At 39.7% G+C, this 21,283-nt stretch overlaps 3 protein-coding genes across 3 annotated transcripts; 1 reads left to right on the top strand and 2 right to left on the bottom strand.

Moving 5' to 3' along the window:
• Window positions 1-4,943: 4,943 nt before the first annotated feature.
• Window positions 4,944-15,311, top strand: LOC115628307 (transcriptional repressor scratch 1). The gene is made up of 3 exons (XM_030524357.1): window positions 4,944-5,406; window positions 11,782-12,303; window positions 13,309-15,311. The coding sequence occupies exons 2-3, from the start codon at window positions 11,798-11,800 to the stop codon at window positions 14,198-14,200; spliced, it is 1,398 nt and encodes a 465-aa protein (XP_030380217.1). The 5' UTR covers window positions 4,944-5,406; window positions 11,782-11,797; the 3' UTR covers window positions 14,201-15,311.
• Window positions 15,312-18,065: 2,754 nt separating this feature from the next.
• Window positions 18,066-19,645, bottom strand: LOC115628310 (probable protein phosphatase 2C T23F11.1). Its single transcript, XM_030524364.1, has 2 exons — window positions 19,488-19,645; window positions 18,066-19,419 (listed from the first exon to the last, which is right to left on the bottom strand). Exon 2 carries the CDS (start codon window positions 19,411-19,413, stop codon window positions 18,325-18,327), a length of 1,089 nt encoding a protein of 362 aa, XP_030380224.1. The 5' UTR covers window positions 19,414-19,419; window positions 19,488-19,645; the 3' UTR covers window positions 18,066-18,324.
• A 705-nt stretch (window positions 19,646-20,350) lies between these two features.
• LOC115628334 (39S ribosomal protein L21, mitochondrial) lies at window positions 20,351-21,154 on the bottom strand. The gene is made up of 2 exons (XM_030524397.1): window positions 21,019-21,154; window positions 20,351-20,945 (listed from the first exon to the last, which is right to left on the bottom strand). Exons 1-2 carry the CDS (start codon window positions 21,083-21,085, stop codon window positions 20,410-20,412), a joined length of 603 nt encoding a protein of 200 aa, XP_030380257.1. The 5' UTR covers window positions 21,086-21,154; the 3' UTR covers window positions 20,351-20,409.
• Between the last annotated feature and the right edge of the window lie 129 nt (window positions 21,155-21,283).

Consider the following 21,283-nt stretch of genomic DNA (forward strand, 5'->3'; position numbering starts at 1 on the left):
GTACCCTAGGGATTAGTAGCGTTGACATACCAAATTTGGTTAATATGCGCTCAGCCATTTCCAAAATCCAGGCGTTCATCCAGTCGGACAAACGGACGGACATGTCTAAATCGATTTCTCTCGTCATGCTGATTAAGAATATATAGTATATACTTTATTGAGATGCTTCCTTCTGCCTATACGCTTTTTAGCAATAGGGTACAGGGTATACAAATAAATAGCTACTCAAGGTGCCAATTATATATGCCAAGTATATATGTATATGTATGTACATACTACTGGCTAAAGATATTATAATGGAAAAATGAATAGCAAACAAAATAATTAAGTAACATCATTTCATTTCCAAAATAAATGAAATAATAATATTATTAGCACGACTCAAAGCACCATACCCGCATATATTATGAATAAATATTTTACTTAGATTATAGTAGAGATCGTTATGATTAAACTCTTCGGGGGCCACCTAGACAAACAGCAAAGTTCAATGACCAAGCTATTTTCATTTCCATTGGAAAACAGCGAGCTGAATTCAGTTGCAAGTGCTACTGGCGTTCTTGTTGTTGTTGATGCTGATGCTGATGATTTAGATTTTCTCTTGATGTTGTTGCTTGCTGTTAAAAATAAAGAAAACAAAAACATTTCCGCTTTTGTTTCTTTGAATTTTGACACGGTAGCTTGGTCTGTAGTTGGCTGCTCATTGTGGCGTGTGGCATGCGTTGCACTCTTCCTTGACGTTAGCGCTGGAGTTCTCCTGCTACGCGCATCTCTATCAGTAAACAGCCACTGCCGCGAACTTCAAGTGGCAGCACATGCCAAGCAACCGCGCCCGCATACCGCCTCTCACCCGCTTCCAGTATGCGCCAAGAAATGCAAAGTGGCCGCCCTACTCCTTAGCCATATACATGCATACAAGCTGAGAAAGCTGCCATCTCTGGTGCACTTCAAAATCAAATTTAGCCGCCACGTTTGGAGTTTGAACCGGCACGCCCTCGTCTACGCCGACGCGCTCTTTATTAGCAGCGTGCCCAGCATCCCGTGCCCATACCCCTCCACAGATCTGTCTCTCCACAACTCCCCCTGCCTGCAGTTGTCGGTCGTTGTCAGCAGCAGTAAAAATAGAACTTTATGATGTTCGCTTCTTTGAAACGTGGCCCGGCCACGCTCACGAATTACACGCATATCCGGCAGGAGAGGCAATGCTACACTTGCCACATGGACCAGGCTCCAGAAACCACTTCAGGGTTGATCAATCGCGCGCAGTTCCTGCCCAATCAGGTGCTCATCATGCGATATCTAAACATTAATCGGCGAAGCAATGAGTTATGTTGCATACTTGGCTCCTGTAAACAGGATGTAAATAAACCGTGCATTGGGTGATGAAATATGTTCCACTATGCCTAGGTTGTGAACGAAATCATTGGCACCTGGAGATGTAAATATATTACTTGTTAATAGTCCTGATCCAAGCGGATCGCTTTTATATGTAAAATCATGGGCAAATCTCGATGGAGGGACACATGTGCGCCTCATTCTGACAACAGCGATCTGCTTGGCCAAAGATGTCCATTGTCGCTGACTCAACTTGGTGCCAATATGCGCACTTCTTGGACCGCACCACCCCGTTGTCATCGGTTCTTTCGACAGTCTACGCACAGAATGGGACAGACAAAGAAATCCCAGAAAGTTGTCTGCGTTCTTGGCGCTAACATGGAAATGCAATTTGGATGCAGAGGTCAAGCTGGGCCAGCACCATGCGTCACGTTCTACATACTTTTGGCACGGAAACTGCTTCCACCACCCTAATAGATGCGTGGTGGTTGCCAAGGGGAAGAGTGTCACACACACACACACATACATACATACGTGTATGCACATACCAGTGTATGTATGGAAAGATTTTTGTCGTGGAGGCTGCCTTTTAATCACGGTAATTAATAAAGAAAAAAGTGCGACGCAAGTCTCTTTGGACAGCCCCGGACTTACAAAGGAAGGAAGTGAAGTTGCTGATTCATTCGATGGAGCAAGGGTGGCGATGGCGCGGGATTGGCCTGCAGCTGCTTGACAGTGGCAAGATCAACATCATCAACACCAACGCAACACGCAACACGCAGACCAGAGCACGCGGCAAGTCCCACTAAGCCGTCGCATCACCCAGAGCGTTGCATTTCTCAAAACTGACGCGAGTCGCGGCAATGGCAATAAATCTATTTTCGTCCTGGACCACCGTTCCCGTTGCCGCTCCAGCAAAGCCCGATCTTCAAGCGCTCACTTGCTGCGCAATTGCGTTCTTCTTGTTTCTTGTCTGGAGATCGCTTTGGTTTTATTATAATGGAGCAAGTGCCTTGGCTCTTTATTTTTAACCATTTTTGTTCTGCTCTGACATAGCATTTGTTCTTTCCATAATGCGAACAACGGTTCTTTGCGTAGGTAAAATGCATTCGAGAAGAAAATGAAAGCAAAAACCGAAATGGACAATGCGGGGTCGCACTAAGAGATGTTTCCCATAAATTGTACCAACACATTTTAATTATTTACACAGAAAAAAAAGCTAGCAAAATATTGGGTTGTGTTAGCGCGAAGTTTACCTGGAAAATATGCGTTCGCCCCTTTATTTACCTCATTTGCTTTATAAATACACGGATATGAAACAGTAATCGATTTCGAATTGATGCGGTTTATAAATTATCTGTTAATTTATTCTGAAATGTTCAGATGGCTGAGTTTGTTTGCACTGACCGACAGTTATTGTGTGGACCAAAGGAATGTGTAAATACGAAAAAGAGGCGTTCCCATTTTTATAGCCTCGAATATGTAACCAGAATGAAATGGGGAGCAGCCTTCTCTTAAGTTGTCCGTATCTGACGAATTGAGCACAAGTCCATGCATATATTAAATAGCAAAATTCCTAACAAATATTCTGGGGAAGTCATTGGCCTTCATTCCTTTTTCAAGTAAGAGAATAACTCCACAGGATTTGAGTCTCTGCATAGCTGGTTATTTTAAAAAGCTAAAAACTAAGCCAATGTTTAAGTCATTCAACAAAAAAGGTGGAACTGAAATACTGAAACTGAAAATACAATTTGAATGCTGCAACGGCTGGTGTTCCTGACTGATATTCCGAGCTTTTGTTTTAAGTTTAATCTCATTCTTGCTTTTCAATGTACTTTTCTACAATGGAGCAGATCTGGTGCTTAGAATGGTGACAAAAGATAATCGAAGCCTTTATTATCTTCTGTAACCCTTTTAATTGAAGTCTGGAGACCGAAGAAGAATTTTAAAACAAAAACTAAAAAACAAGCTACTATTTTTAAGTGAAGAATCGGTCAAGAGCGATTCATTCTTAAGGAATGTAGATGAAAATCTACAACTTATTAATAGATTGTATTCTTTTGAGTTATAGAACTGTCCGATTCTCTCTCCCCCTCTTGGGGTAAGGGTAACCTTAACTTTACGCCAAATAAGAAAGTTAAAGAATCAAGTAATTGTTACTACAATTCTATTACCTTTTAATGGTTAAATTTTAAATTACAAAAATATATATTTATTAAATTGTAAAATGGGTTTCTTTTGTATTCAAAGTAAAAAGAAATCCCCTTTTTATCTCCACTCTCTTCTCGACTGTCTAATTTTTTATTTAGGATCGAGAAAATGTACATATTACAAAAGTATAAAAATGTTCAAGAAATCGGAATTGAGTCTTATTTATATTATGTATCTTTATGCATTATAGTACTCAAAAGACGACTAGCTTTGATGATATTGAAGATAATATGTCAAAATGTAAAGGGTGGCTCCCTATGAACCTACAGCATGCTTCAGAAAACAACAAGAAAATCCACTTTCAACTAGAAAACAAGGGGCGATGGGAACGTGAAATAAATCATATTGCCAACAAATTTGTAAACCATTCCCCAACACCTGACAGAGCGACATTAAGTTCATTACGCTTGAAAAGTCAAATGTAGAAGCGGTCGGAGCCAACGTCTGCAACACCTGTGATGCATTCGTTCAATTTTGGGTGAATGGAAAGGGCAAGAGGAGAGGTGCGCGAATCTATTTCGGATCCAAAGAGTACAGGCAACCATTTGAAAATGCCAAACTAGACACACACACACACACACACACACACATGCATTGGTACTATTATATAGTATGTGTTGCTGGCTGGTAAGAGTATAATAAAAATGCTGAGATGCCAAACAGTCGAGCAGTCGAACAGTCAAACAGTCGCACTGACGAGCCGAGAGACCGGCAAATGCTGCCAACCACGGAGCAGGCGAGCGAGCACACAAACGATCGGCATGGGGCAGTTTCTGAGGTTTTTGACACTGACTGGCTGCTGCCAACGCCGAACCGAAAAGTAAGAAGAAGAAGTAGAGATGGAAGCAGAACAACTTGGTGCTGCTCCATTAGAAATTCTGCGCAGTGGTCCTCCGGTGTACACCTCGGCAATGAATATGAATCGAACCGAGGGGGCTGAAACAAACACACATACACGCACATACATGTACTCGCAGGCACACAAAATATTTTCCCTTTTGGAAATTGTGTGTACAAGCAATGAGCTACGAGTACGCCACCGTGCCGAGCGGGACTAAAGAATAATAAAAACATTATTCCGATTTATTTTTAAACCGCACACACTTGTTCCAATCGGCAGCCCGCAACCAAGCGACCAACCAAAGGCATGCTCTCTCGCTCGCTCTCCTGCCCCGCCCGATCCTATCCTCGAGAAAACAGCTGCTCGCCGTCGAGACTGTGTCTGCCGCCGCTGCCTCCGGTTCTGATTCTACGTCAGCATCATCACCTCCTGAACGGCGAGGCCCCGAGAACAGCACACGGCCGCTCGATTTTCAAGATGTAAACTGTAAGTGGTATTTCGAAAATCGTTCAGTTCTTCTTGAGATTTCGAAGCGTTCGAGTGCGCGCGCCGGCAAAGCGAACCAAAACAGACTTTCAGCATAATACGAACGGTAAAGCAATTAGTGAGGATCCACCATATACGTACATACATATGTACATACATTTAGGTGAACATAGATACATGTGACTAAGTATATAGTATGTATCGGAGCAGCTGACGTCGGGCCATTTTTGTGATGAAATTCGTGGGAATCGTGTAGTAATAGCAGTAAAAGCAACAACACCAACAACAGACGCAGGAGAACTCACGAAAAGCGCAGGGAACGCGCGTGTGCGCCCATCGGTGTGATATATTATTGATCTCACATCGACATCGCCTGAATCACAATCTATATATAGTATATACCTCAGCAGGCAGCAACCGATCTTAGAAACAACTGAATCAACAACAGGTCCGCAAATTAGGGGCGAACGCCCAATACCACTACTCCAGAGTTTTGGAATCTCGCCGCTTCGATCTGAATTCCAATTCCGCTGGTGAGTACACAAAATCCATATTTTTCTTTAATTTAGACTGTGAACTTTTTCAAAAAATTTTCTCCCAAATTTTAATTTCCGAAAAAAATCAGATCGAACTAGTTATAAATAATTTTGAAAATCTTAAAATTTAAAATGTTAAAACTTGAACATTTCAATCCAATGAATCCATTTCAATGAACTGTACAACGAAGGCAGACAATCTACATAATACGTTCATACACTTGCATTAAATTGTAATTGTTAACTATGAAGGTTTTCAAACAACTATTTCAACAAAAATATTAAGAAATGAATTTCAAAACTTTTGCCTTTAATTATATTACAGACCTAGAAACATAGTATACTCATTTAATTTGAAATTTCACTACAATATTCAAAGATCTAGACCGTAATGTAAATATTGAATAATGGGTTTTAAGAATTGTTCACTTTCACAAACATGCGCATTGTTAGAATAAAAGTTAACCACAAATTCAAAATTTATGGACTAGTCAGTTCGAATTAATTTGAATATTGGTTACACAATAAGCTCACTACCTCTACCTTTGGGTAGGCACTTACAACGATCAGATCACCAGACAAATAGAAGACAAGATTTTGGCATTATAGGCTAAAAGATTTGCGTGTACGAAAAAACAAGGATGGATACTTACAAACATGACCACATTTTTGAAATTATCACCACAACCGACCACAATTGCTAAACGAATATTATTATTTCTTTGATATTTTGACATTGACATGCAAATATTTGTTCAGGGGATCGGCAAACTAACAGATACCCTAAGGCTTTGAATGAAAGAAATACCTTAATTCTGATTTCAAAACAGATCTGCACCTAACGCGGAAGTTCAACCTGCATGTCTATTTGAATATATTGAACACATTCTAACGTAAATAGAAATTATTCTGTGATTGTCTTCCATTTGTTTTGTAGTGTGAAAATGCGTCGTTATAACTGAAAACTGCGTAGATTGTCATAGAGAAGGAAAAATCAAAATTAATAACCACAAATAATATATGTACATAGGTGTGTAGATATACATACATGTGCACATACATATGTGTATTGCCGATCAATGTCATCATGCGACACAGACAACGAATATACACAGACAACACAATTAATTAGGAATAGAAAAAAAGCACGTAAATAAAATAATGTACAGGTAAAACGACGTGTCTATATCGAGGGTGTACAGTCAGACGGTTGATCATGATTACGCCATGCATATGGTAGAATATCCTTCCTGTCAGGAATCGAAAGAAAATTAACTCTACCGAACTGATATAAGAGGAGTAAAATAATAATTTCAAAATTTCACTAACAGCCTCTTCGATGAACAACAATTTGCAGTGGAAAAATGAATCGAATTCCAACAAATCAAGCACATATTCCCTAAACTCACGACAAAAAAGATTTTTGCTAATTCACTGGAAAAATAGATTTTATTTGTTATCGTGCCCAGATTGAAAGCCAAATCTGGTCAGAGAAACAAGAAACAGTAAACTAAAAAATAGTAAAAAGAAGAGCAAAAACTTAGTTCTAAATCATAGTTAATTAGATTACTTGAGAAGGAAAAAGAAGAAGAAAGGGAAATCGGCAACCCGCTGAGGGAAAATTTAATTGCCAGCTCCCGTTGCTTTTCGTTACAGCGATTGGCTTTGAATTGTCAATGCCTTTTACATTTTCATCTTTGAGCAAAAATGTCTGACTATCATAATAAAATATAAGTAAAGTAAATATCTTTTGTATCGAGAGAGAAACTTAGTTCTAATTCATAGTTAATTAGATTACTTGAGAAGGAAAACGAGAAAGAGAAACCGCCAACCCGCTGGGGGAAAATTTAATTGCCAGTCCCCAGTCCTTAAAGAATACAGCGATAAAAACATTTCTTGGCTTGGCCCATATAACCCTTTTTACTTGGTATTTTACATTTTCATCTTTGAGCAAAAATGTCTGACTATCATAATACAATATAAGTAAAGCCATATCTTTTGTATCGTTTTCATGGCACATTGTTAAATTGGTTGACATAAACAGTTTCCTGCCAAGAAGCGATGATTGAAAAGGGACACTGATTATACAAGTTTATATAAACAAAGAAACGGTCCATTTCGTTCAATCCAAACAAAGCTGATCCAACTCTATATCATACCAATTGGAAAGGCAGACCTTTGTATGTGCTTTACGTGGCATTGACTCTTGATTGCCTTGGCATGTACACGTACCCGTAAGGCGCCTGCAGTGCCATGGAAATGCCTTTTGTTTATTATTTTGCATTTTCAAGTTTGAACTAAAATGTAAACTATGAGCATTTCTACGTGCCGTGCGTTCAAAAATAGACAAAGCGAAGATCGGCGCATTGCGCCTGCAGCCACCATCGAAACCGCCACCACCGCCACCATCACCACCACCGATCGCCGGCGTTGGTGTGGTTGTAGCCAGCCAGTTGTTGCAGCGAGGCTGTTGCCGACGTCGATGGCGATGGCGATGCCATTAACATTTCATGTTTGTGTACATTAACAGGACTTTGAACTTTTCCCCGATGCTTTGGAATGCGTTTTCTTTTGCAGAATTTTGCCGTAAATATACAAAACTTTTCCATTTCCATTGTTCGTTGCATTACTCAGGCACAGCACCCGTGGTCTTTGCCAGCGCCTTCGTACCACACAACAAAAGACAAAGGAAATGCATGGAAAGTTTTCTTGCACGCAACGAAATCGTTAAATCAAACACAGACAAGGACTTTACGAATTGTCATTAAGACAGCATTTAATAGGTTACACTAATAACAACTTTTTGCTACCCACCTACTTACTTGAGAACTTTTTATCCTATTAATAGAGTGGCAGTTTGGAGCAATTCAAATTTTATTGACTATCAGTCATGCATAAGAATAAGTTGTGTCTTCTTTAATTCAATACATAATTGTATGGATTCTTATCAGGAAGACTTCACGAATTGATAGACCCTTCTCCTTCGTACTATAAGCATGTAAGGATCTTGGATAGTTTGAAAACTAAACTCAATATCAAGAAAATAGACCCACAATACAAGTTGGGAAACAATTTCATTCTTTTATTAATCCTGATATGTATAATAATCTAAAAACCAATCAATTTTATGTTTCCATTTTTGTCCCAAATCTCGCATATGGTTCAGTCCAGCGCACGGGTATTTTTGAATTCCCCTATTTATCTTAAGACATAATAAATTAAATGCGGTGCAGAAACTTTTTGCCGCCTCCCCTTCCCAACGCCGTGAGACACCAATTATCGTTACAGTTTTCCTGGTCTTTGAGATGCCATTTGCGATTACCAAGCGACGCTATACGAGTATGCTGCCTGCACGGGCCAACGAATAATTAATTAACGGCCTGTCACCGAAACATGCGACTTACGGGGCTGTGACATCGAAAATATTGCACACACATACTCGTACTTACATATAAGTAGTACATACATGTACATACATGTACGTATCTCTAAATCTACAAAGGCATTTGAATCTACACACGAGCCTGTATCCAAGGGGTCTAAACCGCAACAAATATTGGCTCTTATTAAAAACAAAATTTCCCACTTGTCAGCTGTTTGCGATTTGTTGTTGTTGTTGCTGCTATTGTCGGTGATGTTGATGTTTCTTAAGAAAAATATGAAAAATTTTAGCATAGAAATGTGTACACTTTGGCTGAAAATACATTTCGCTTTTCCGACTAACAGGTATGGAAAATTCGTGGCTAAAAAAATAACACACACGCCCTAGCTGCCAAAGACGAGACTGTACGACAGTGGACGTATAGGTGGGGATGGGAGAGCTTTGTTTAAAATAAATAAATGGGCCGCAAATTGCTTAGACGCAAATTATGTCTGCGTGTGTCGGCTGACCACCTACTGGCATTCATCACATGCGGCAATATTTGCGGTATTTATGACCCCATTTTCGATATATGAACACATGTACATACATATGTATATACTGGTAAGTATGTATATATGCATGTACCATATCCCTCGAAACGCGGGCAGGAAAAATTTGAAATATTAAAAACCACCTTTGACTTGATGGCGCACATAAAAGTTTTACGGCCGCAAACAACTTGATGCCCCCTCTGAAAATATCATTCGCTAATTTTGGGCTTCAATCGAAAACGAAAACACACCCGCACAACAACAACAGCGGCGAAAACAACAACAATTTGCAACAATTTGAAAGCGCGCAACAGGTTGCCCGATTCTGGTGCTGGCGCTTTTGTTTAGCAATGCTTAGCATTGGAAACCCACACGGCAGTCACGCGGCTGCTCGGAGCCAACAGATGAGAAACGGTGAATACGTAGAAAGGGAGGCGGGACACGGGACGCGGGACACGGAACGCGGGATACGGGGAACACAGCACGCGGAATGAGAAACAAAGCATATACAAACAAAGAGCTATGCAGTGCACATGACCTCCGCAATGGACCCCCCGCCCCCAATGTTGGGGCAATAAGCATTAAATGATTATTTAGGCGATTACGAAAAATAAAACGATAAATTAAGAGATAAACAAATTTAAGTGAAATCGGAAACATTAAACTGAATGAGGCAAAATCATTAACATACTTCAAATATGAAAACAGCTTTTTAGGTGCTTCTTTATAATTGTTTACCGAAATGGCAAAATTATTGATAAATCTTTACTCTTTTATTTGTATCCTTTTCGGTTATTTAAATAGATATTGTGGACATTTCATTATTTTAAAGCTGATCTACAAAATAAGACATGAAAGCACAATGAAATGTCGAATCAGGAAAAATGATTATAAATGCAAAATACCTGTCCTACCTGGAAGATTAAAGCACCCTGTAATACCTAATGTACTCAACTGTAGCAGAAACAGGGTTCGCTGTCCAAATACGAGTCATTAACATAAACAATTCTTAAGTTTCCAAAAAAAAGTTCTGAAAACAAGAGGAAAATCCGGTAACAGTTCAAAACCTCCTCGGCGTCTGAATCTAGTTTGGTAGACTGAATAAGTGAAATCCCCCTCTTCATTAAGATCATATAGACCAGAAGCCCCGGACTGGTCTCGCCCACAGATGAGTTCTTGAATTTGTGTTTCGACAAGATCCCAAATTTTTTACTAATAAATAAAATTCCATTAACTTTTGATAAGAGCTCCACCATTTGGGAAACTGATAATGTCCGTCTGTGTTACAAGCAAATATTTTAAAATATCATATAATACTTGTATAACTATACAAAGCTTTCTGAGATATAACTCCTTGGCATATGGGAGTAATATTAATGTGACCTACTTAATAATATACTATAATAATAATAATAATAATTACTATAATAATACGCGTATCTTCTGTACGAGTACATATATTGAACCGGTTGTTCCCAATCTGAATTCTCCTCCATCCGCGGCCAAAGGTGGTGGCAATTACGTGCGAGATTAATCAATGCCAAGAGAACATGCGAAAATTAAGCGAATTCATTTCGACATAAATTTATTACACAAACAGAAATGCAGCCAACAAGTGCGAGCGCAGCGCACGTTAACCAACTCGACTGACGTTAATCATACGCCACCGTGCCACTGAAAGCACATGCCCACTAATACTTGCAGGTCGATCGAGGATCGAGGAGGCGACAGGGACGAGAGTCACGACAACTTGTACGCAAAAGACGTCGTCTGCGTCTGTGATGGCATTCAACGTGGCCGCAATTTGCATGTTTTGGGTCTTGGGACTGCATCAGCTTTGTCCTTAATTATAAATTGATGAATTTTCAAATGCACAATTTACAGTGAATAATGAAATATATAGTATACACTGTGATGGGCATTTCGAAATATCGTATGCCCTGTAAGGCAATGGATTAGGCACCATCTATCTTGCAGTGATAAGGTCATAAGTCTCCATTTGGCAACAAATGGGACCAATAGGAGATTAAATTTTAGTTTAAAGAAATAAACTATGGTTTCTGCACGACCACTAGCAACTATTCACTTTTTTGTAGGTGAGACAAATCTGTTCTTCCATTCATTTAGGCAGAATTTGTCTCATTAAATTACTATTTCGTCTGCATCAAGACAAATATTTTTCAATACATATTTATTCTTATTTATTTTTGTTTAGCTGCTGATGTCGCCTTCATCGTCGTTGTTGTCGTGCGAATGACGCATTTTGCGCACATTTAGCAGGTTGTTTCACCTTTTATTCCAATACGTCACTCGATAGCAATAACAACAACAACAACAACAACGACGACGACGACGAAGCCCCACCGAGATCAACAATGTGGGCACAATTGGGCACACTTTATACTTTCTTTGACGCATTTGATTTCAATTCCCATTTTTCTTTATCTTTCTTTGCAGAAGACGTTTGGAGACCATGACAAAGACAAAGGATCAGCAAGCGACTCCCATACCCGAAGAGCTCTACAATCTCACACAGCTGGCCGAGGTGACTCTGGCTGCTGGCCATCTAAGTACGACCAACATCAAGAAAATCAAAGACTACATGAGCGGTCACCAGCCATCAGAATGTAAGGGCGAGGGTCCTGCCACGGATGCCACCGAAATGAGTGACACCGACGGAAAAGTTCGGCAGCGAGCCTCGACAGCCTTCTACTCCTCATCCGACGATGACTCCAACTACTACAGTCACAAAGTGTTCGATCGCAAGAAACTTCGGCGCTGCACCATCTCCGACTCCAATTCCTGCGCGAGCAGCAGCAGCAGCAGTTGTGTCGCACCCTCTTGCGGTGAGGAGCCCTCCGCAGTTGATCCAGCTGCCAAGTCAATGGATGGCCTTTTGGATGACGAGCACATTTGTCCAGAGTGCGGCAAAAAGTACTCGACATCTTCCAATTTGGCACGCCATAGACAAACCCATAGGTAATTAGAGCCACTTATTATATTTATACGAACAAGTCAAAAAACATGCGCCTCAATATCGAAAATAATACAACTTCCCACAATAGTTATATTAATAATCGATGTACCCTCATGGCCAGAATAATACGTGTGAGCATATTTTTTTCAAAAAACGCTTGGCTTTCATACAAGTATATGTATATTTTAATTTTCATCAAAGAAATTATTAGTTTTCAATATAAACATACTTCAGCGTCAAAACAAATAGTAAAATTATTTTTAAACTATAAAAAATAATTTATAAAATATATTTGTTTTCGGCTGGACAGAATAATAGGTGTGCCCAACAAAAATAGTAATAAATATTGCAATTTTGTTATTTATGGTCCCGTATTTTATGAACCGATTAGGACGCACCTAATGCCCTGAATATCCGCCATTATTCTTGATGATTGTCTCGATTCCTGCTGACATAAAGGATACCAACTTCTGACAAATCTTTACCAGGAACGTTATAACAAACTTTTTGAATATTTTCCCATAACTGCGTTTTGTTTTGGCAAATCATCTTTGAATTCCCTCGCTCAAGGTCTCCCCAAAGGTTCTCAATGGGATTGAGGTCTGGGGACTGACTTGGCCATCCAAGATCTTCTACAGTATGAGTTTGAAAAAATCGCGATGAGTGTTTATGATCATTGTTCTGATGATATTTCCACAAAAGATACATATTGTCCTCGACATATGGTAGCATTACTATTTCCAGCAAAACCTTACACAAGAATCTATCCATTTCCGCATTTTTGATAAAAACTAAAATATTTTTGCTCACATCTATTATTCTTCTGGCCATAATTGTATATACTATATAGTATAGTTATAGCAGATCTATCTTATTATTCTCAGAATAAGGAATAAACGAACTTAGAAACATTCTCAATATTTTAACGTGCCCACAAAAGAGAATAGTTCTCTTGGAATAACTCTTTCCTAATAACAAGTCCACACTTTGATTTTCAATTTTCACAGGTCAATTATGGACAAAAAGGCACGCCATTGTCCTTACTGCGAGAAGGTTTACGTGTCCATGCCGGCCTTCTCGATGCACGTGCGCACCCACAACCAAGGATGCGAGTGTCAATTCTGTGGCAAGTGCTTCTCCCGCCCCTGGCTGCTCCAAGGCCACATTCGAACACACACCGGCGAGAAACCCTTCAGGTGTAGCGTCTGCGATAAGGCCTTTGCCGATAAGTCCAATCTGCGTGCCCACATCCAGACGCACTCCAACACGAAGCCGCACATCTGCGCCCGCTGTGGCAAGTCGTTTGCCCTCAAGTCCTATCTGTACAAGCACGAGGAGTCGTCCTGCATGAAGAATCGCAGCGGAGAGCGCGAAGCTCGCACTGCAGTACGTCCAGCCCCTTCATCACCCAAACGCCAAGGCGAACAACAGCGCGAGATGGGCCATGGAGCTAACCCTAGTGCCAACGTAAGTCCAGACTCAGCGAAATCAACGCTGGCAAATAAACTGCTGCAGAAGGAGAAGGAGCGCCGGCAAGCTGCCATCACATATAGCTATACACACAGTTCGAATACGGAGCTTGCACAGCCATATACGAGTACAATGGTCAGGACGCCCATGTCGCAGGAGGAGTTCGAACGCTTTAAGCGTATCAGCGTCATTCAACCCACTGTGCTGCCGCATCCGAACGCTGTCTATCAGGATCACCCCCATCACCACCACCCCCACCTACCCCTGCCCCCCTACCAACACTATCCAGCGAGCCCACCAGCTCCAACGTTGACCAGCACAACCGCCACTCAGGAGCAACCGGTAGACTTTTCGCCAAAGAACAACTTTACGCACTCGGCCAAAACCAGCCCATTCGAACTGACTGGCAACTATGCCATGGTCGCATAGAGACTGTAAAAGACATGGGACACCTCGAGATGCTCCCTCACCTCCCTCCCGCACATTGAAATTCAGTTTTGAAGCGAGTGGAACGAAAGCGAGCACAATCCAGACCCATTACATATATACTCGTAGTGTACTCTTTATATACACAAAATATCCGGCAAACTTTCTTTTCGTTCGTCTTAGGAGCTTATTGTAGTAAACAAATATGTGATAAATATGTAAAAGCACAAATTACCGCTAGAATAGTCGATTCCATAACGAAAATATGTAGTTCATAGGAGCTATTGTATATCTTGCCCGATACTTATACTGTTACGTACTGATGCCGATTGATAAATAGATTCAGAATTAGCACTCATATAGTTATAACGAAGATTTAGAGACTTGCAAAATGCTACCAGTATTTTTTTTAGCACTAAAGAGCGTTCTTTTTTCTGTCTAAGTCGCCAAACCCCACAGGCATCAATATACACGTAGATATACATATACTATATTTTATCCAATGTCTGTTGACTTGAAAATAGTTTGTAGGGCCTCGAATTTACAAGCAATATATTTTAATTTTTAAATTATATTCTGTTCGTTTTAAGGCATCACGATTTTCAACACGAAAATCGAGCGAGAGATTCTCTAGTCTTTATCATTAAAATTGACGTCTCCGGACATCGCGAGGAAAACCGAATTCGAACCCGAACCAGAAATTTGGACGTGAGATTCCGGACCTCGCGTGTGGTGCGTTATTTTAAGCACTAAATGGCCGCATGTGGTGCAATAATTGACATAATTTTTACATCTACACGTATATTTGTATGTATGTACTCGTATGTCTATACATTATACTTATGTATTGTATCTTATATGTTGGACAAATCGCTATATTATATTTTTTGTTCAATTTTACAACTTTACGGCAACTTATTTCAATTAGTTTAGTATATAATACGACACTTTTATTTTGTAGAAGCACACTGCATTTTGTATATTTTAATATTCTCTGTACACGCAAACAAGCGACAGCAGCCTACAGCTAAACACACCAAAGATATTTAGTTATAGTATATGTGTGTATATTTATTCGAATTAAACGAGAGATCCACCGATCCCTTCAAATGAACTTGGCTTTCTGACTGCATTTAAATCAAGGGGCTTTGATCTAATTTACATAATTACTCGTATTTATAAACAAGAACCATACAATTAAACGCATCGAATTCCTTTCACAAGTAAACGCTATCAAGATTGGTATACCCAACCTTTATTTTGTGACTTTTTTCTCCTTCATGCCATACAAGAAATAACTTTTGTACAGATTCCCATAACTGGTCGACATTTCGGAACCTTTCCGTACCAATTCAACGGCTTAACTCTCCCCAAAGGCTTTCAATCAGGCCTATCACGATCACTTGTTTGTCGTTGAGCCAATCTTAGATTCGCTTTGGGTTGTGCTGCGGTTGATTATCTTATTGAAAAATATACATATCTTGGATGAATATTTTAGTCAGCATACACTCTCCAACGATGAGGCTTCTTTAAAACGCTGTTCAATGCTCCGAATGGTAAAACGGTTTCTCTCCATCATTTCTCTACTCTCAGCATATGATTTGCTCTGATTATGCAAATACAAAATTATTTTCCGCTGAGGTTCTGTGGTTTCCTTTTGTTTGTCGCTCATTTTGTTTACATTTTACAGATTTTGCTTATAATAAAGGCACTGAGTGGTTTTCAGCTTGAACATTTACAACCATGTCATTCCGAATATAAAGATAACGGGATTTTTAAAGAAAAAAGTTGCCAGATTGATGAAATTTTGACAAAATCGTTTATTATTACCCAAATGTGCCAATAATTATACCCTGTACCCAAAGGTTACAATATCCGTATACCAACTAATTCATTATAGTTCATAGTTATAGCCATATAACCAGGCCCAATGCACACATACATACATATGTACAAGTGCACCAACACGAAGAGACAGGATTCTGATGTAAATGCAAATGTATGTATGCCTGTATGGAATATTTCATATTTAATTTAATTAATAAATTAAATTTTTTTAATATTTTTTTTTTGTGGGGTGGTACAGGGTATTTAAGAGTTGAGCCTGCTCGACTTTAGCATTCCTATCTTGTTTTGTTCAGAGGAAATCGGCCGTTTTTATACTCTATACATGAAATGTACAAGAGTATATTAGGTTTGCACGAGCTGAAAAATGTAACAGACAGAAGGAGGCGTGGCAGACCCCTGAAAGTATATACAACTATATACATATATTCTCTATCAGCGTGACGAGTCAATCTAGCCCTGTCCGTCTGTCCGTATGAACACCTGGATCTCAGAGACTACAAGAACTAGAGACACCAAATTTTGCACAGGGATGCCTTATGTGTGTACGCTGTGCAAGTTTGCTTTATTTTTTTGATCGGGACACTCGACTTTAGCTTCCCCAATAGTTTTATATTTTTTTTCATTTTCTTAAATTAATGGAAAAATATACAAGAATGAAATAAAGTTAATTTAGTGGGTAATTGATCAAGTATATGAACAAAATTTGTTTTATTTAAATATCATCATATTTCATGGAGAAAAACTGTGCGAAAGTCAGACATGCCAACTGTGCCAATAATTATGTTCGTCACTGTATATTCTCCCATTCTCGCCTTGAAGTAAATACCTTTCCCAGTACAATGCTTATTTCGGTCAATCTTAACAACAAATACAAATAATCCATTGAAAGAATAGTGATCTCATTCCGAATAACTCTTATAAAACTCCAGATTAATTATTATATTAATAGATTTTATATAGATTTTACGATCAAATAAGACAGGCGTGGGAAAGGAGAGTGCAAGTATGTACGTTTTATTTCAAAACACCCTCTCTCATTTAACATTAAGCAATTTTAATTTAATAGGGCTGTTTCTAAACAAAATAAATTAGATCGATTATTCTTAATCAAAGCACGGGAACTGAAACAATTATAATTTTAAAGTGCTCAACGCCTAAGAAACACGGATAACATTCTGATACATATGTAAGTAGACCTAATTCTGTTTTTACGCGGTCTTTTTTTATTATTATTATGATTTGACACGAGTTGAAAATTAAAAATCGTATATACTTCATTCCATTTGGCACGATTCGAAACACCCTTTTTTCACACGACTTTCTGGAACCAATCTACCGTGTAAAAACAGAATTAGGTGTATAGAAGTACATATGTATATGTATGTACTACATACTATGTAGTATGTAGATGTCTTCAATTGAAGTCCTTTATGTTAATTCCGAGCACTCCGGTGTCTTTTCTCTGAGCCTCGCATACGTTTAACCGATCAAAATTAAAATGTTTGGGTTTCTGATAAATTCCCTAAGAATGAACAAATTTTGAGTAAAATGTTTAAAATGACAATCACAAAAATTGGTTTATGTATCTTCGGAATTGTGGGTAGTATTGAACCAATTTTGAAGCAGGGTAGGACGGAAAAAATCAATAATAAATGAATACAATACAATTCGAAGACCTATTCTAAATTCTAGGATTTCAGCCGGAGTTACTGGCGAACATATTTTGCCCAAATCGTCTCAAGATGTTGATTAAAAATACATACTACTTATATACACATGAGGTTTGATATAGTACATATGTACATTAGTATTAACATATTTCTTCAGTTGTTATATGACCATTATTTATTTCTTTATGATTTACTATACTTAATAAAAAAAATTATTTTATGTTCATTAAATCACAAATTCATACATTTTTTGATCGAGCCACGTTTTTGAAATAGCAGTACTATTATTTTGAGCTGTATATGCTGTATATGCATTGCACATTATTATTAATATGGAATCCAAGCCGTGCTTTTCTTAAACAATGTTAAATGAACTTTTAATTAATTTTAAAACATAAAAACGCATCAACAAATACATATGAACGACTTATAATTTTTTCATCCAAAGCGATTTTTTCGTTCAGGGCTTTGTTAGTGTTGTGTGAGTTCGTCTGATACGTTGGGGTCATGCTATATATGTATGTATATATGATTGTTTTTTTGTGTTACCAATATACCAGCGCCAAATAAGGTAAATAGGAACATTACATATGGTGAAAAGAGCTCGCTCTAGGCATCCTGCAACTTACGTGGGGCAGTTAGGGGAGTGGATGGAGATGTGGCGGCAGTGGGTGGAGTGGAGGCGATTCCATCACTAACCTTAGCATCCGAAGCTGTGAGCGAAAATTGCGACTTTGAAGTTACGCCCAGTGACAGGCTAACGTCACCCACTTTCTCGACGGCAGTCGGCTTCTTAACGCCGCCACATCGTACGGTAAGGTCCTCATAGGTCTTGTTGTGTAGGAAACAAACCAATACAGCGGTCATGTTGTCGCCCCCTATGCCGCCCATGTGGCCATCCGGTGCCAGGCAGTTATTCATAATCTCCTCGCAGATCAACTCGGGAGACATGCCGGCGCCAATACGCTTCCGCACGAACTGAGCCGCTTCGGAACTGCTCATTACATCCCAGATGCCATCACAAGCCAGGAATATGAACTCCCAATCCTCGGTGATGTCTCGCACCTCCACGTCCGGATAGGCTGTCACTATCTGCTCCTCCGGCTTCTTGGCGTTGTTTCGCTTGTACATGAAATCGCCGAGAGCGCGTGACAATGCCAAATTGCCGTTGACTCGGTTGAATTCGACCCAGCCTCCGCCAGCCACAATGCGTTTAGCCTCGGCCTCATCGTTGGGCTTATGATCCACAGACAGCGCATGTACGGTGCCAGCAACGCAGGCGATGGCTCGAGAATCACCCGCATTGGCACAATACAAGCGATTGTTCTTGATGAGAACCACCACAGCTGTAGATCCGGCCATCTGCTCTCCCCAAGACCCGTTGTGTAACATCTCATGATCAAAGTCCAGGAAAGCCTTCTTTAGGGCCAGCTCAGGGTTCTCCAAATACTCCGCTCTCTTTGTGACAAACTTGTGGAGATGCTTTCCCGCGTATTTGGCCACTGCCGAGCCACCGTGGCCGTCGTAGACACCAAAGAACGCGGCACTGGGATCCTCGGGCAAAGCCAAAATATGAGTGTGGCAGTCTTCCATTTCAACTCGCCAGCCTTGCATGCAACTAGAGCCGACACGAAAGAACGAATTCTGGCAGCTTGCCGAATCCTTTACGGTCATGGGCTCGGACAAGGTTTGACCCATTGATGCCTGCAACAACGAAAAAACACACTCGGATTTACAATTTTGTTTAAAAACAATGTCCAAATGGTACGTACTTTCCTCAAATATAAATATTTCAAATAAAAATTCCGCTGTAGCTTATGTTTTTGAATATATTTATGTTTTACGGTGACAACGAACGTGCACGGCCACAGATTTTGAATTTTGCAGACTGACTTTACATTGACTACTGTGCTTCAAACTAAAGTCGTGATGCTCCTCCCTAACCAAGTAAGTTTTGTCCAATTACAAACATATCTCCTTACAAAAGTATGTATTGAGCGTTGTGGTAGTAGTAGAATTCAGAATCGAGCATGATTTTGAAAATTGGCTTTACGGTTGAACGTAACAAACGAAATTTCGGCACTTTTAGGAACTCGGAGTGGTGGGTTTAAGTGCGCGGGCGATATTCGTATATGGGTATCGATACCAATTTCACGAAAATACTTTTCATGTTCGTTAACTGTGCTTTCATTCAAGCAACACGGAAATCAGCTGTTTTAAAGCATGCGGACCAAACAACCTGCATCATTTCCATTTAGGTTCGTTAATGCTGGGCCGGCTAAATAATATATACATATGTGTAACTATTTTACATCCAGAAAACAAACATGCCACAAAACATTTAAGCAATTTATCGTTGATGAATAAAAATGGGGTGCGTACGATAAATAAATATTACCAATCGGTTGCCTCAAATTTAAATGATTGGTAAAAGCGTAACCCATGACAATATAGTACATTTGGCTGCCAAGCAATATACCAAGTGCGCCTGAAACAAGTAATTTTAACCAACAATGATAGGCAAACAATTCGAATAACTTTAAAGAGAACACATTTGCGGAACACTAAATAAACGCGGGGTATGTTATCTATTTCCAAATGAAGCCAAAAATGGCGAACTTTACAAAACTACAGCTAAGTTTTGATTTAGTGTTTTTATTTATTACCATAACGAACTAAATATAGCGCTCACAACTAAAACAGGCGCCTTGACAAGTCCTCTTTAGCCTTACTGGTCCCGTCCACTGTCTGTGTGACTTCTATGGAGTTAATCCGGATCATTGTATTGGGAGAGCGCTGGAAGTTAATGCGCATGTACTGCTTCCTGCGTTTCTTCTTAAAATGTGTTTTCGTGTGGGTCAACGTTTTCTCAATGACTGTTGCCTTGACCGTCACCAAGCCCGGCTCCAAAATAGGTCGTCCAACTATTGTAAAATCCCGTGCCCCAGCCAATAGCACTTTATCCAGGCTTATCTCATCTCCTATAGTCGGCGGCCAGTACCCTTCCACTAGTATTATGTCGCCGGGTGTAATTTTAAATTGCTTGCCACACAAGTGCACAACAGCAAAGAGTCTACCTTGCTCAGCTTTTGCCACTTGTTGGTTGATTCTGTCACATATCAACTGACATTCCTTCTGCTGATCCTTTGTTATAGCAGCTACATCAACGACAGGTGCTGGTTTATTTTGCTGATGCATGCCGGGGGAAAGGCTTAACGCGCGCATTGCACCTGCAAATCAAAGTAAGAGTCCAGCAAGGTTATGTCATCAATATTCTCGTGTTTAATGTTGCTCTCAACAAACCTGTCAATGTGGTCCGTTGTGTCGTGTGGCGTAGGACATGGCGCACACTTTGCACCAAAAACGACATTGTAAATATTTCTTTCAATATTTCAGCTTTTTTATTGATAGAGCCGCCCGTGGATGTTTTTACATTAAAGTACCCGGCCACAGCAAGAAAAACAACGCCGTCGCCAAATCAGCTGGCGTTGATACATAAGTCAGGCATCTCTACAGTATTGAGTAGTATCGTTTCTACGCACCATTTAAAACATATTGGCATCCCTGC

The sequence above is a fragment of the Scaptodrosophila lebanonensis genome, unplaced genomic scaffold, assembly GCF_003285725.1.
Source record: "Scaptodrosophila lebanonensis strain 11010-0011.00,11010-0021.00 unplaced genomic scaffold, SlebRS2 tig00000113-arrow-arrow-pilon, whole genome shotgun sequence".
Classification (NCBI taxonomy): Eukaryota; Metazoa; Arthropoda; class Insecta; order Diptera; family Drosophilidae; genus Scaptodrosophila; species Scaptodrosophila lebanonensis.

Bases quoted from the DNA above. Each gene is read 5' to 3' on its own strand.
- LOC115628307 (XM_030524357.1), top strand. From the start codon at position 11,798: ATGACAAAGACAAAGGATCAGCAAGCGACTCCCATACCCGAAGAGCTC. The intron at 12,304-13,308 runs GTAATTAGAGCC...CAATTTTCACAG, and splicing joins CGCCATAGACAAACCCATAG to GTCAATTATGGACAAAAAGG.
- LOC115628310 (XM_030524364.1), bottom strand. From the start codon at position 19,413: ATGGGTCAAACCTTGTCCGAGCCCATGACCGTAAAGGATTCGGCAAGC.
- LOC115628334 (XM_030524397.1), bottom strand. From the start codon at position 21,085: ATGTCGTTTTTGGTGCAAAGTGTGCGCCATGTCCTACGCCACACGACA. The intron at 20,946-21,018 runs GTTTGTTGAGAG...TTTGATTTGCAG, and splicing joins ACAACGGACCACATTGACAG to GTGCAATGCGCGCGTTAAGC.